At 39.4% G+C, this 14,083-nt stretch overlaps 1 protein-coding gene across 1 annotated transcript in view; it reads right to left on the bottom strand.

Annotated features, from left to right (window-relative positions):
* The window catches only part of LOC125122935 (rho GTPase-activating protein 7), a 175,811-nt gene extending 163,631 nt beyond the window's left edge, over positions 1 to 12,180 (bottom strand). Inside the window, exon 1 of the mRNA XM_047771896.1 lies at positions 11,886 to 12,180. Within this exon, the coding sequence (XP_047627852.1) occupies positions 11,886 to 12,024 (139 nt within the window). The 5' untranslated portion in view covers positions 12,025 to 12,180. The remainder of the gene's footprint in view (positions 1 to 11,885) is intronic.
* Between the last annotated feature and the right edge of the window lie 1,903 nt (positions 12,181 to 14,083).

The raw sequence follows: 14,083 nt of genomic DNA, 5'->3' as shown, positions 1-14,083 counted from the left end.
GAGGGAGGAAAAAAGGAGAGAAGGAAGGAGGGAGGGACAGATATTGATTGGCTCAACAAGTACCTTATGGTATCTGTCAAATATGTCTTAGAGCCTCGTTTTCTCTGTAGGTTACTTTTTTCCTGCCAAATAGACTCTAGACTACAGAAGTACAGAGATAGTTGCAATTTATCTCTATATCGCTTCTACCACGTAGCATGCAGATAGTCAGTGAGTAATCAATATTAGCTGATTTGTAGTTAGTAAAAGGTTAGGCCCATCCAGTATAAAAACTCTCTTTTTACTCTGTTTCAGTGGATGTTCTGTTTGCCTTCCTGATTGTACAGTGTCTATGTTACATATTTTCTCTGTGACTAAGCCATGTCACCCATTTTCTCTGTTTCTGAGCCATGGTACCTGTTTTCTCTGGTTCTAAAGCCTCTTATTTGAAAATGAAATGTTCAAATTTCCTGCTTTCTTTCATCCTTTGGCATCTTTATCTGGTAATAGTAAGATGCCACAATTAACTAGATTCTTTGTAATATATTAGTGAAGGCACCTCTTAGAGAAAATGAGGCCATGATATGTGAATATATTGACACATATTAAAGCATATTAAAATATACCTTAAATAAAATGTGAAAACTGATAAAAATCATTATTAATGCAAGTTCATATCTTCTTTGGTAATTTTCTCATTGATTTAATTAACCTCTGCATTGGGTAGATAATTAATTTTCAAACTATTGAAAGTAATCCAGAATGTCACTGATCTGAAATGGACTAAAATTTTATTTTTTAATTAATTAATTAATTAATTATATTACTCAATGAATTTATTACATTTATAGTTGTACAATGGTCATCACAATCCAATTTTATAGGATTTCCATACCACTCCCCCAGCGCATCCCCCCCTCAACTGTCTCCTTTGGAGACCATAAGTTTTTCAAAGTCTGTGAATCAGTATCTGTTCTGCAAAGAAGTTCATCCTGTCCTTTTTTCAGATTCCACATGGTGTCTCATTGTATGGCTGACTTCACTTAGCATGATAATTTCTAGGTTCATCCATGCTGCTAAAAATGCCGGTATTTCGTTTCTTTTAATGGCTGAGTAACATTCCATTGTGTATATGTACCACATCTTCTGGATTCACTCCTCTGCCGATGGACATTTAGGTTGTTTCCATGTCTTGGCTATTGGAAATAGTGCTGCAATGAACACTGGAGCACCTGTGTCTTTTCAAGTCGTGGTTTTCTCTGGATAGATGCCCAGGAGTGGGATTGCTGGATCAAATGGTAGTTCTATGTTTAGTTTTCTGAGGAATCTCCATACTGCTTTCCACAGTGATTGCACCAATTTACAATCCCACCAACAGTGTACTAGGGTTCATTTTTCTCCACACCCTCTCCAGCACTTATTGTTTGTAGACTTTTGGATGATGGCCATTCTGGCTGGTGTAAGGTGGTACCTCAGAGTGGTTTTGATTTGCATTTCTCTAATAATGAGTGATGTTGAACATCTTTTGATGTGTTTTTTGGCCATCTGTATGTCTTCTTTGGAGAACTGTCTGTTTAGATCTTCTGCCGATTTTTTGACGGGGTTGTTTGTTTTTTTTTGGTATTGAGCTGCAGAAGGTGTTTATAAATTTTGGAGATTAATCCCTTGTCAGTTGATTCATTTGCAAAGATTTTCTCCCATTCTGTGGGTTGTCTTTTCATTTTGTTTAGGGTTTCCTTTGCTGTGAAGAAACTTTGAAGTTTGATTAGGTCCCATTTGTTTATTTTTGTTTTTACTGTCATTACTCTAAGAGGTGGATCTGAGAAGATGTTGCTGTCATTTACGTCGGAGAGTGTTTGGACTATGTTTTCCTCCAAGAGTTTTATAGTGTCTGGTCTTATATCTAGGTCTTTAGTCCATTTTGAGTTTATTTTTGTGTATGGTGTTAGGGAGTGTTCTAATTTCATTCTTTTCCATGTGGCTGTCCAGTTTTCCCAGCACCATTTATTGAACAAGATGTCCTTTCTCCATTGTATATTCTTGCCTCCTTTGTCATAGATGAGTTGGCTGTACGTGTGTGGGTTTAATTCTGGGCTTTCTATCTCGTTCCATTGATCTATATGTCTGTCTTTGTGCCAGTACCATATGGTTTGATGACTGTAGCTTTGTAGTATAGTCTTAAGTCGGGGGGCCTGATTCCTCCAGCTCCATTTTTCTTTTTCAGGATGTCTTTGGCTATCCTGGGTCTTTTGTGCTTCCAAACAAACTTTAAAATATTTTCTTCGAGTTCTGTAAAAAAATGTCCTTGGTAATTTGATAGGGGTTGCACTGAATCTGTAGATTGCCTTGGGTAGTATGGTCATTTTGATAATAGTGACTCTTCTAATGCAAGAGCATGGTATGTCTTTCCATCTATTTGTGTCATCTTTGATTTCTTTCAACAGTGTCTTAGAGTTTTCAGAGTACAGGTCTTTTGTCTCCTTAGGTAGGTTTACTCCTAGGTATTTTATTCATTTGGATGTGGTGGTAAACAGGATTGCTTCCCTAATTTCTCTTTCTGATCTTTCATTGTTAGCATATGGAAATGCTGTCAATTTCTGTGTATTAATTTTGTATCCTGTGACTTTGCCAAATTCATCGATGAGCTCTAATAGTTTTCTGGTAGAGTCTTTAGGATTCTCTAGGTATAGTATCATGTCATCTTCAAATAGTGATAGTTTTACTTCTTCCTTTCCAATTTGGATTCCTGTTATCTCTTTTATTTCTCTGATTGCTGTGGCTAGGACTTCCAAAACTATGTTGAAGAGTAGTGGCGAGAGCAGATATCCTTGTCTTGTTCCTGATCTCAGCAGGAATTCTTTCAGCTTTTCACCATTGAGAATGATGTTAGCTGTGGGTTTGTCATATATGGACTTTATTATGTCGAGGTAGGTTCCCTCTTTGCCCACTTTCTGAAGGGTTTTCATTGGAAATGGGTGTTGAATTTTGTCGAAGGCTTTTTCTGCACCTATTGAGAGGATCATATGGTTTTTACTCTTCAGTTTATTAATGTGGTGTATCACAGATTGATTTGCAGATATTGAAGAATGCTTGCATCCCCGGGATAAATCCCACCTGATCATGATGTACAATCCTTTTAATGTATTGTCGGATGCAGTTCGCTAGTATTTTGTTGAGGATTTTTGCATCTATGTTCATCAGTGAAATTGACCTGTAGTTTTCTTTTTTTGTGGTATCTTTGTCTGGTTTTGGTATCAGGGTGATGGTGGCCTCCTAAAATGAGTTTGGGAGTGTCCCTTCCTCTGCATTTTTTTGGAATAGTTTCAGAAGGAGAGGTGTTAGCTCTTCTCTAAATGTTTGATGTAATTCATCTGTGAAGCCATCTGGTCCTGGACTTTTGTTTGCTGGAAGTTTTTTACTCACAGTTTCAATTTCAGTTCTTGTGATTGGTCCATTCATCTTTTCTCTTTCATCTTGGTTTAGTCTTGGAAGATTGTACTTTTCTAAGAATTTGTCCATTTCTTCTAGGTTGTCCATTTTATTGGTGTATAGTTGCATACAGTAGTCTTTTATTATCCTTTGTATTTCTGTGATGTCTGTTGTTACTTCTCCTTTTTCACTTCTAATTTTATTGATTTGAGTCCTCTTTTTTCTTGGTAAGTCTGGCTGAAATGGACTAAAATTTGTTTAGATCATTTTATATATATGAAGCTATAGAATTGCTTCACTATGACTGTATATTTAAGCCTTAAATTCTTTCATCTCAAGAACTTTTCTGCTCAGAATATGATATAACCCTGCAACTAGTAAGCATTTAAGAATATGATAATATGACATATTTTTATTGAGGTATAATAATTATGTCATTTATAAATACAACTCATCTATCAGTTTTCTTTTCTTTAAAAATTAAAAAAAGGAATATCTTGCTTATTATGGGAAAAAAAGATGCCTGTACTTCCAGTTTATTTCCATAAGAAATTCTATAGAACATCAAAAGACTTAGGACAATCTATTTTGGGCCTACAGCCCATAAGATCTGAGACCAAACAAATACTTAAAGCACAACTTTCAGGTTTAGTTCATTCTGATTTGTCAGTCAGTCAAAAGCACCTTGCTTTAGATAGCGGTATATTTTTAACTTTAGTACATTTCAGCTCTGAAAAAAGTTTGCATCTCTTCTTAAAAAAATGATGAAAGATAGGTCCTCATAGCCCTTTGGAAGTAATGAATCTTTGTCCCATAAAGAGAATGGCCAGTTAATTAGGAAAGATGCACTAACTTGTCTGACTTTTTTTTTTTTTTTTTTGCTTTTTAGGGCCACACCCAAGGCATATGGAGGTTCCCAGGCTAGGGGTAGAATCAGCCTACACCAGAGTCACAAAAATGCCAGATCCAAGCTGCACCTGCGACCTGCACCACAGCTCACGGCAGCGCCAGATCCTTAACCCACTGAGCAAGGCTAGGGATCGAACCTGCAACCTCATGATTCCTAGTTGGATTCATTTCTGCTGTGCCACAATGGGAAATCCTGACCCTTCTTTACAGAGAGGGTCTCCCCTGGCTCCACCAGGGTGCTTGCCCACTGATAGTTTCATTTATTGATTTATTTTCAGGTTACTCCGCTCACAAGAGGCGTTGGGCCCACAGGTGTATGCAGTTTAAACTGTTATTTCTCAATCTTTATGCTGATGCCCCATCCATGATTTCTTTATCTTCAGCATCTTGCAAGAGTCGGTTTGCATTACGGAAACAATAAATCAATCAAGTATACTTTTAAAAGCCACATCTGCTCTTTCCACTACTGCCCCTTCCCAGTGTGTCTTTTCTCACCTCCCCCCAAACGTCACTGGTTTAAGGAACAAATGAGTATTGTTTCAGATGCCCCTCAGTGTTCAAGAGACATGGTATAGTTCTTCCTTAATCAAATGGGGTTCACATTCCTCATGCTGAGTCCCTCTTAAATTCAAAGGTAATGTTCAGATGTCATCTTCAGGCTGGCAGTTAAGGACTGGGTCTGTTTTGTTTGTCCTTCGGTGCCTAGCACAGTGTTTTGCATATGATAGGTTCTCAATAAATATTTGTGAGATTAATTAATGATGATGGGCAGAATTGAATGTTTCTGAGTTTTGTGCATGGATATTCACTAATAGATTGTTAAAGTATTGCCAAAAAATACCCTACCCTAAATGGGAATAAAAATAGTAGTATATATTTCTCAGGATGATTTTGAAGATTAAATGGGAAAATGCTTTTAAAGCTTTCAGCACAGGTTCTGGCACTTAGCAGGCAATCAAAAGTCAACTTAATTACTGTTATTATATTTTTGTCATAAAGAATGCATCCAATGATAGTAACTATCTACTGCTGGGTACAATATTTAGTTCATATTATAAAAAATATCTGGTTTGTATTAGCTGCCTAGTCTTTTGCTGTGTCTGATAAAAGTAACGAGCACCACAGTTGTGAGTTTGGATGAGTAATTTAAGGGGATGAATAACTTTGGTCTTTTCCATGGTTAGGTCTTCATCAACAATTCCAAGCAAATGCTTCAAAACCATCAGTGGTTGTTTTTAAGCAATGGGTGAACAGCACAGAAGAGTCAATGCAAAACCCATCACCATCACACATAACTTGCTCCAACACAGGCCTTCTGGACGGCACACCCTCTTTCTTAATAATGGCAGTTTATTCTGAAGTGATGAGAACTAGAAACTGAAAAACACATACAATGGCAAGTTTAATCTACTCCTTAATCATTCCTCTGGATAGAGACCTTCCAATGGAATGTTCTTTCAAATCCAGTTTTGGCTTCATGATATAGCGTCTGATGCTTAGGCAAACCTGTGACTAATATAGCAAGACTTTGACTTTGGGCACACCTCTTTATCGTAATTATAATGATCTTTGGCCAACTATGCAGATGGCTCACACATACTGTTTTAAATGAAGAAAGTTGACACAAGTTTTGCACCTGAAAGAGAGGTGTGCAAAATATCCCTTTCAAGTGGCAGCCTTGATGGTGAGCATACTTTTTCTTATCCCAGAGCTGAGCCACATGCTTGAAACCTCAGCCTGCTGGTGAGGCTGCTCTTTCCAGTGTTTGGCTCCATCTATATAGCAATTCTCAAAGCAGGTTCCAACTTGCTTGGGAAGACATTCACATATTGTATATCTAGCCTTACAAACCCATATGCAAGAGCTGATTCCCTCATCAATGTGTGAAAACAGTTATTCTAAAGTCACATCATTTTGGATTTCAGCATGGTCTGCGCAAGAGTCACCTTCATTAGATTCTTAGTTTTGCTCCAGAAGCACAGGAGAAAATCTCATTTGCCATTGAAATGTGACCTTTTCTTTTCATTTTTTTGGACTAGTTGAACTACTTTTGCCCAAAGGCTTTGGCAAATTATAGGGGTGTCACACTATAGCGTTGGAGCTGCTTTGCAAGTAGGACATAAGGAAAAGAGTAGTTATATCAACCAGGACTGATAAGGGCTTACTTATGCCAATGCCTCTTCTAAGTACTTTGTATAGCAGTTCAAACAATTTTGTGACATAGGTATTATTATCATCCTTTTTGTATTGGTGAGGAACACACTAACTTGCTCAAAGTTACCCAGTATAAGAATCAGGATTGAAACTTAGGCAGTCTGATGTCACAGCCAGCTCTCTTAGCCATTATATTGTGTTCCTTCTCATCAAAGCTGGCCTTACAATCAACATGCTTCTCTTTTTATTGAAAATAGTAATACCTAATTTAATATATGCTCACATCCACCCTCCAGAAATGTGACTGAGTCTCACGAAGCATCATTAACGTTTGTCTCTCCGGCCCTTTGAAATGCTCTATCTTGTTGCATTCATCTAGAGAAGCCTTTGTTTACTGGAGGAGTCTGCATATTTCAAGGCATACATCACTCTTGGTTAAAAGGCATTATATTTGCCCTTACTTGCTTTTCATGGTGAACCAATAAGCAGAAAACAGTTCACAGGAGTCAGTGTTTGTGGTTGCCTGACATGGGAAATGGGCCAGAATTCTTGATGCCCTACTGAATTCAGAGCCAACATATTGCACAGTATGTCAAGCATTCTTTTTGCTGGTGAAGTGGGGACCTGGTTAGCTGAAATGTAAAAATATACTTCATAAAAGAAAGAAGATGCTGAACACTCAACAAAGTATGCCGGGGCTGGGGGGGGTGGGGGTGGGGGTCCAACCTAATGTAGATATTTGAAGTATTTACTTTATGTCCATTGAATCTCACCAGGATTGAGGCTGGTCTAACATTTCCTAATTTCTTTATGGGCCATTCAGTTTGTCTTCTTTCTCTTAAATGTTTAGCAATAGACTAGTGACATAGTTTCCTCTTACGTCATGTTTCCTTAACAGAGAGAACAGAGAACTTAAAAAAAAAAATCAATGTGTTTTGCACTACAGGAGTTATTCTCATCTTATTGGATGTTATTAAATAAGAACTAATATTTAATTTCTTTTTTGTTTATTTATTCATCTCACCTTCCAAATTGATGAAAGCTATATGTGTTGCCTGGGTTTTGACTTACTTTCATCTCTCTCTGTCTTATGTGAATTTTGGTTTTTTTTTTCGTTTCCTTAGAGACAGTCTTATTGGTGCATCAGCCCAAACTTGTTTGTGAAACTTTGTCAAATATACGCCAAAGAATTCCAGCCATCTCATGTATAAAAGCCCAGCATTTCGGTCTATGAGAATTTTTGACTAGACCTATTTGAAAATCACAGTTAAGTACTAAGCAGGGATTTTTAATTTAGGGTTTATGGATAGAATTCAAGGTGTCCATGAACTTGAATAGGGAAAAATCACATTTTAATCATCCCTAAACTTTAATTGAAATTTAGCATTTCTTGGAGTTCCCATCGTGACACAGCAGAAACGAATCCAATTAGTATCCATGAGGATGGGGGTTCGATCCCTTGCCTTGCTCAGTGGGTCGGGGATCCCACATTGCCATGAGCTGTGGTGTAGGTCACTGAGGCAGCTCAGATCCTGCATTGCTATGTTTGCGGTGTAGGCTGGCAGCTGTAGTTCCGATTCCCGACCCCTAGCCTGGAAACTTCTACTATGCTGTGGGTTTGGCCCTAAAAAAAGCAAAAAATAAAATAAAATAAAATAAAATAAAATAAAAAAGAGATTTAACATTTCTTCCAACTATGAATGTTGAGAAACTATCGTCCTTGTGCACACAATGGTATTAGCTGCCCTTGTGACTCTGTCACCAATAGAGACCAGACTTTTTCAAATCACATTACAGTTGTTGCAGATATCACAAAATCTCATTTATACTCATTCCTCCTCCACTGCTATGGTAGTTATCAAACATGCTCCAGATCACACGGGACTGCAGTTTTCTGTCCACAGATGTTTATGTGATGTTGCTGGCCCCATTTGGCCACTAAACAGGAAAGCTGAAGATCTGCACGTTGCCCACCTAGATGTGGGTGGTGTCCCCAGAATTTCCTGTCTATAACAACTGATGACAGGGAGATGGATTAAAGATGACTGTTCAGTTCAATGCTATTCATTATAGCTGAGCAGTAACGACCTACACACGGGTATCTTTATCAAACGGTGATTTTATATGTACTTCCCTACATTTTGAAAACGTTATCCTGTAATAGAACTCATTCAGGTTATATTGCAATATCACAAATTTTGGGGTTGAACACCTTAATTACTATATTTCATTCTAATTGCTTTCTGTTATAATTCTATGTATTTTATTTATATATTCAAAAATAACAATCTGAGAAGAGGTTCATAGGCTTCACTAGCATGCTAAAATGATCCGCCAGCACACAAAAAAATGAAGAAGGCCTAAATGAAAAGATTAAGGGGCAATAGGTTTTCAGGAATGAAATACTCCCTGTAATCAAGGGGAGGAGTGGTGAGGACACAGAAGAGGTGTAAGATGGATGCGTGACTTGCCCAGAGAAGGATTGTCAACCCCATCTGTCACCCACTGTTAACCTCAAACTTCTAATTCTGTGAAGACACAATGCATTCTGTGTTTTTAGGAACTAATCAGGGATTGGGAATAATGGTTGCCAGGGGTTAGGAGTAAAAGAACACCTATGTGCTATGGTGGGGCAGAAAAAGGCAATTACATATAAAGGAGGATGCAATTAAGACAGTCTGTTCCATCACTTCTCACAACTTGAAGGCCTTTTCCTAGCAGAAACTCTATTTTGTTTATACACGGCTGTGGATCCTTAAAAATAACAGGCAGAATCCTTGTTTTATACATAAGAAAGTTTAAGGCAAACAGAGGTAAATGATGGTTTGCATGACACCATTTGGGGTAGAAGAACTAGGAACTGTTAAGTTACAGTGTGTGTGTGCGTGTGTGTGTGTGTCTGTTTGTGAGAGAGAGACAGAGAGGGAAAGACAAATAAAGAGCTAAATCATTGAGAGAGAAAATCAATCAAGGAAACAAGGCAACTTAAAACTCTGTCTCATGGCCAAACACTCTGGTCAAGTAAAACCTCTGAAAGAAACTGAAATTTCTGATTAGTTTTTGAGGAAACTTGATGAAAGTCATCAAAGTAATGAACATTATGGAAATAACATTTTAGGTACCATTAACAGAAGTATTTCCCTCTAGAGGTTTCCAAACACTTTTTAACCTATCACCTCATTAATTTCACAACATAAGAGAAGCAGGAGGTTTGGACTTTCTACTGCCCTTTATTCTGCAGGAGAGGGCAAAGTAGTGTGATGTAGAATAAAGACTGGATCTGATGTTTAGAGAAGTGGCTTTTTGTGGATAATTAACAGCTAATATTTAGGCTCCGGTCAAAGGGAGGGTTGGGTGCAGAGGAAAAGTATGAGAAAAAGGACAGAAGTAAGTGCTCTTGAGGTCTGGATGTGCATCAAATGGGTCTCCACTTGACTGAGTCACATGCCAAGCATGGGGGTGAACAGAGTCCAAGTCCCCAGTAATCAGAGTCCATTGCAGTAGCCAAGGTTCTTTCTTTTCAAGCATCGTATCTGGATATTCCATTGTGCAAATTACCTTAGAGGTCATACTCATCTTAGAGAGGCCAGACAATATGGAGAATTTCTTCCTTCAGTGGATCTGAAGCAAAAGTCCTACTTGTTAAAGCTGGGGAAATGTTTAATTTTTCATCACATGTAAAAAGTAACTGTTTCTCTGAGTGGTCTTCCTTTGGTGCTCTATTTTGGACTACATACATACCATTAATATACAACAGACAAATGACAAGGAAGAGACTGAAACTTTCCAGGGACAATATTCTTATTCAAAGAGGTCAACATCTGTCAAAAGCTCTTCATTTATGAAAATACAGGAGGAGGTCTGGGAGGCAGGAATGTTTGAATCAGCCTTAGTCTCAAATTAAAACACCAAGCCACAGTAAGACATTTTTGTGTTAACTGTAGTAAGACATTATTTGTGGAATCTTTCCTTTTGGGACAATGAATTTGTAAAGAAAAACAACAATAAAGCAACCATTTTTTTAAAGGGTCAACCAATTATACCCGTGGATTTTATACCCCATATCATATGTCTCAAACTTCCTCTTGCCAGCTGGAAACTGTTATCACTAGATAATCCACCTTAAAAAAAGTTGTAAAGTAGAATTTCTTTAAGATATCGCATTTTACTCTAAAGCCATAATAAAATGATTAAATTTAAAATATTTTACTCTCTCTCCCCTACCTTATGATAGACTTCACAATTGACTCTCTCCTAGTCCTGGGCAAGTTGTTTAGTTTACCAGAAAGAAAGATTTTCATGAGCATTTGGGACAAATTTACAGCCTATGATGATATGTAACTGGCCGATTACGTTCTTAATCTGCTTTATCGCAATCACAAACCTTAACTTTCACCTCTTCAAGTCATGTCAGGATAATTAGGTCAAAGTCAAAGGCCTTTCATCAAGAGCACAGAGCACAGAAATCTGGATTGACATTCGGAGGCCACTTCTAATATTTTTAACCATTTTTCATTCAATATATGGAAAAACAACTGGATCAACCAAAAAGGTTAAAAAAACATAATCTTTGACCTATCACTACAGATGCCATAAGTATACAGACTTGGAGAGCAAACAAGAAGAAGCCATTAAACACTATTGGGATACCTTCCCTGGATGTGGAGGTTTTTTAATCGTGAGACGCTATTTTTTAAATCAATTTACGAATATTCTTCATACCGGAATCAGGGCAGAACTTCCTGTTTCCTTAACATAATCCTTCAAACAATCTGCCACTTGGTCACTGTCATATGAGCCCTAGAATGTTTGAATTGTACACTGTATGTTTTATTATATTTCAAATGCCTGCCTCTAGCATACCTGACACCCTCTTGGAACTCAGAGCAGCCCCAGGCTGCCAGAGGAAATACCAGCAGGCTTTCATGGGCAGCGCAGATTACTCCCCTGCCACTCAGCCTCCCCAGCCCCTCTCCTGCACAGACACCCGGCCTCCCCTACAGACCAGCTCCACAGCTGACCCTCACCAGCCCAAGAGACCTCGGTGCTTTGCGTCTTGTTCATCACCATTGATTTCCTGACATCAAAAGGACCTTGCTTTTCTCTTCAAGGTTAAAAAAAAAAAAAACAAGCAAAAAACAAAAAACAAAAAAACAAAACCAAACACATAAAACCTTATCTAGAAATAATCAGACCAGAGACCAGAGAGGCGTTGGAGTTAAAAACAAACAAACACACACACACTCCAGAAACGTTAAATCCCACAACATGGGAGACTGAAATCATTGCCATGACAATGATGAACTTATTCAGCTTTTGAGATCATTAATTACCGCAGTTAATAACTGTGCCTGTATATTTAACAGTTTTCCTTTTCAGACCTCCGTCCTCACCCTCCCCCTTTCTCCCCTCACCTGCCAGTCGTCTGTCTCGGGTGTTTTTCCAAATGACATCTAGGGCCCTGGCCGTGGAGTCTCGGATGTGATCGCTGAAGGACCTCCGGAGAGGGGCTCTCAGGGGGCGCGCCATCACGTGGGCCTCTGGGTCCCCCATCGGACGCAGCCCCAGAGGACTTCAACGCAGCCTTGGCGCGGCCACCATCCCGCGGAGCCGCTCCTGCAGAGGTTCCTCCCCGGCTGCGGGCTGTCGCCGTGCCAGGCGGCCGGGCTGCGTGCGCGCCGGGCCCGGGGGCGAGCGAGCCGCGCGCGAGCCCCGCGCCCTCAGGAGCCCAGCATTGCGGCTGGGCTCGCGCTGCGGCCCGGGGAGTGCTGACTGCAGGCGGCGGCCTGGCCCGCCGCCAGGCCCGCGCGGCTGCCACATCTGGAAAGGCTTACAGAAGAGCCAACGACACCCTCGTTCCGATCTCAGCTGCCTTAGTGGCTGTCGAGATGATTCCAGCTTCCTGTGTGATCCAGTAACTTGACTTGGTCCAGCTTGGCTGATGATCTAGTCAAAAATATGTCCCTGGCCCTGGCCAGTCAGATACCCTTGCATTTTTGAAGGAAAAGCTGGACAAAGAGGCAGAAAAGGGAGGGAGGGCGAGCCAAGGGTGGCAGATAGTGTTCTCTTCCACTTCTAGTTTAATTTTCACCCACATTTGCATATGATTAGCTCATTTATGTTTTATTAACTTCTGGTATTAGATTAGGCCGTTCATGAGACACAAAGTTCAACCTTTAGTTGTGGTTGTGGGAAGGAGACCAGGGTGTAATGAAAATCCTTCAGAACAGTATGGAATCCCTCTAGGAAACAGACACCTGGTTTTAAACGAAATATTAATCAGCTCCTTGTATTTCCTAATTGTGCTTCTACTTACATTCAGTGGTTTCATCAGATATTCTAGGTTTTGTGCCTAAATGAGGATGAAATATCCCCTGGTTCTGTGACTCTTTTAGTTCCAAGTAAGCAAACTTCATCATTATAATTGCATATCAAAAACTCTGCACAGAGTTCCCGTTGTGGCTCAGTGGTAAAAAACTGGACTAGTATCCATGAAGATGCAGGTTCCATTCTTAGGCTAGCTCAGCGGGTTAAGGATCTGGCGTTGTGGTGAGCTGTGGTGTAGGTCGAAGACTAAGCTTGGATCCCATGTTACTGTGGCTGTGATATAGGCTGGCAGCTGTAGCTCAGATTCCACCCCTGGCCTCGGAACTTCCATATGTCAGGGTACGGCCTTAAAAAGCAAAAAGCAAACAAAACAAAAACAAAAAAACCCTGGCCAAAAGAATTTTTTTAAAAGTTCCAAGCACCATGAAATAAAAATATGGGTCAAGTGCTTATTTTAAAAGATATGTTTTTGAGTTTCTGAAATGCCAAATAAATCTATTTCTCTGCCAATGAATTTGGATGATTTTCTGCCTTTCAATGCATTAATAATCCTCTCTTTTCCCACTGTCCCCTAAATCCAATCTCATAACTTTCAAGGTTTGGCATGGAGGCTTAATATTGGCATCAGATAGTAGCTAAGGGCTAGTTCATAACCTTTGCAAAATTACATAATGCTGTAAAAGCACTTCATAAATTGCAAGGCAGCATGCAAATGCTAATTATTATCATAATTATTTTTACACATGAAATCATTTTCTACCCACACTGATCCTGAGTCTCTGAATTTCTACAGCAATTACAATCTTTCCCAACAACTTTGACAACTGAATTATACAAAGGATAATAATTAAATTAGTGTGATTGTGCTCACAAGTTATAACCAACATTATTACCACTGCTTATTAGTAATCCATGTGTCCTAAACTGTATTATTCTCAGATTGTTCATGCTCATGGGTCTCTCCAACTGAGAATGTGTGTCTTGGTAGATATTTGCTTCCTTGCCTTATCATGGAGCTGGGCAAAGACCAGGAGGCACTGTGTATCAATTGCTGTGCCTGTGGGAGCCAATTCCAAGGGAAAGTTCCCCATAAAAATCTCAAAAATTTGACCATCTAATACTTGGTTCCATTTTAAGACAATACACCCAAAGTGTGTGTGTGTGTGTGTGTGTGTGTGTGTGTGTACGTGCATGCTGGCACGTGTTTCTCCTTCAAAGAGGTCCAGGCACCTTGAAGCAGATTGACTCATTTCTTGGTCCGGTTGAATAGGACAGGTCTAAGTGG

The sequence above is a fragment of the Phacochoerus africanus genome, chromosome 3, assembly GCF_016906955.1.
Source record: "Phacochoerus africanus isolate WHEZ1 chromosome 3, ROS_Pafr_v1, whole genome shotgun sequence".
NCBI lineage: Eukaryota > Metazoa > Chordata > Mammalia > Artiodactyla > Suidae > Phacochoerus > Phacochoerus africanus.
This window is presented reverse-complemented; position numbering and strand designations above follow the sequence as displayed.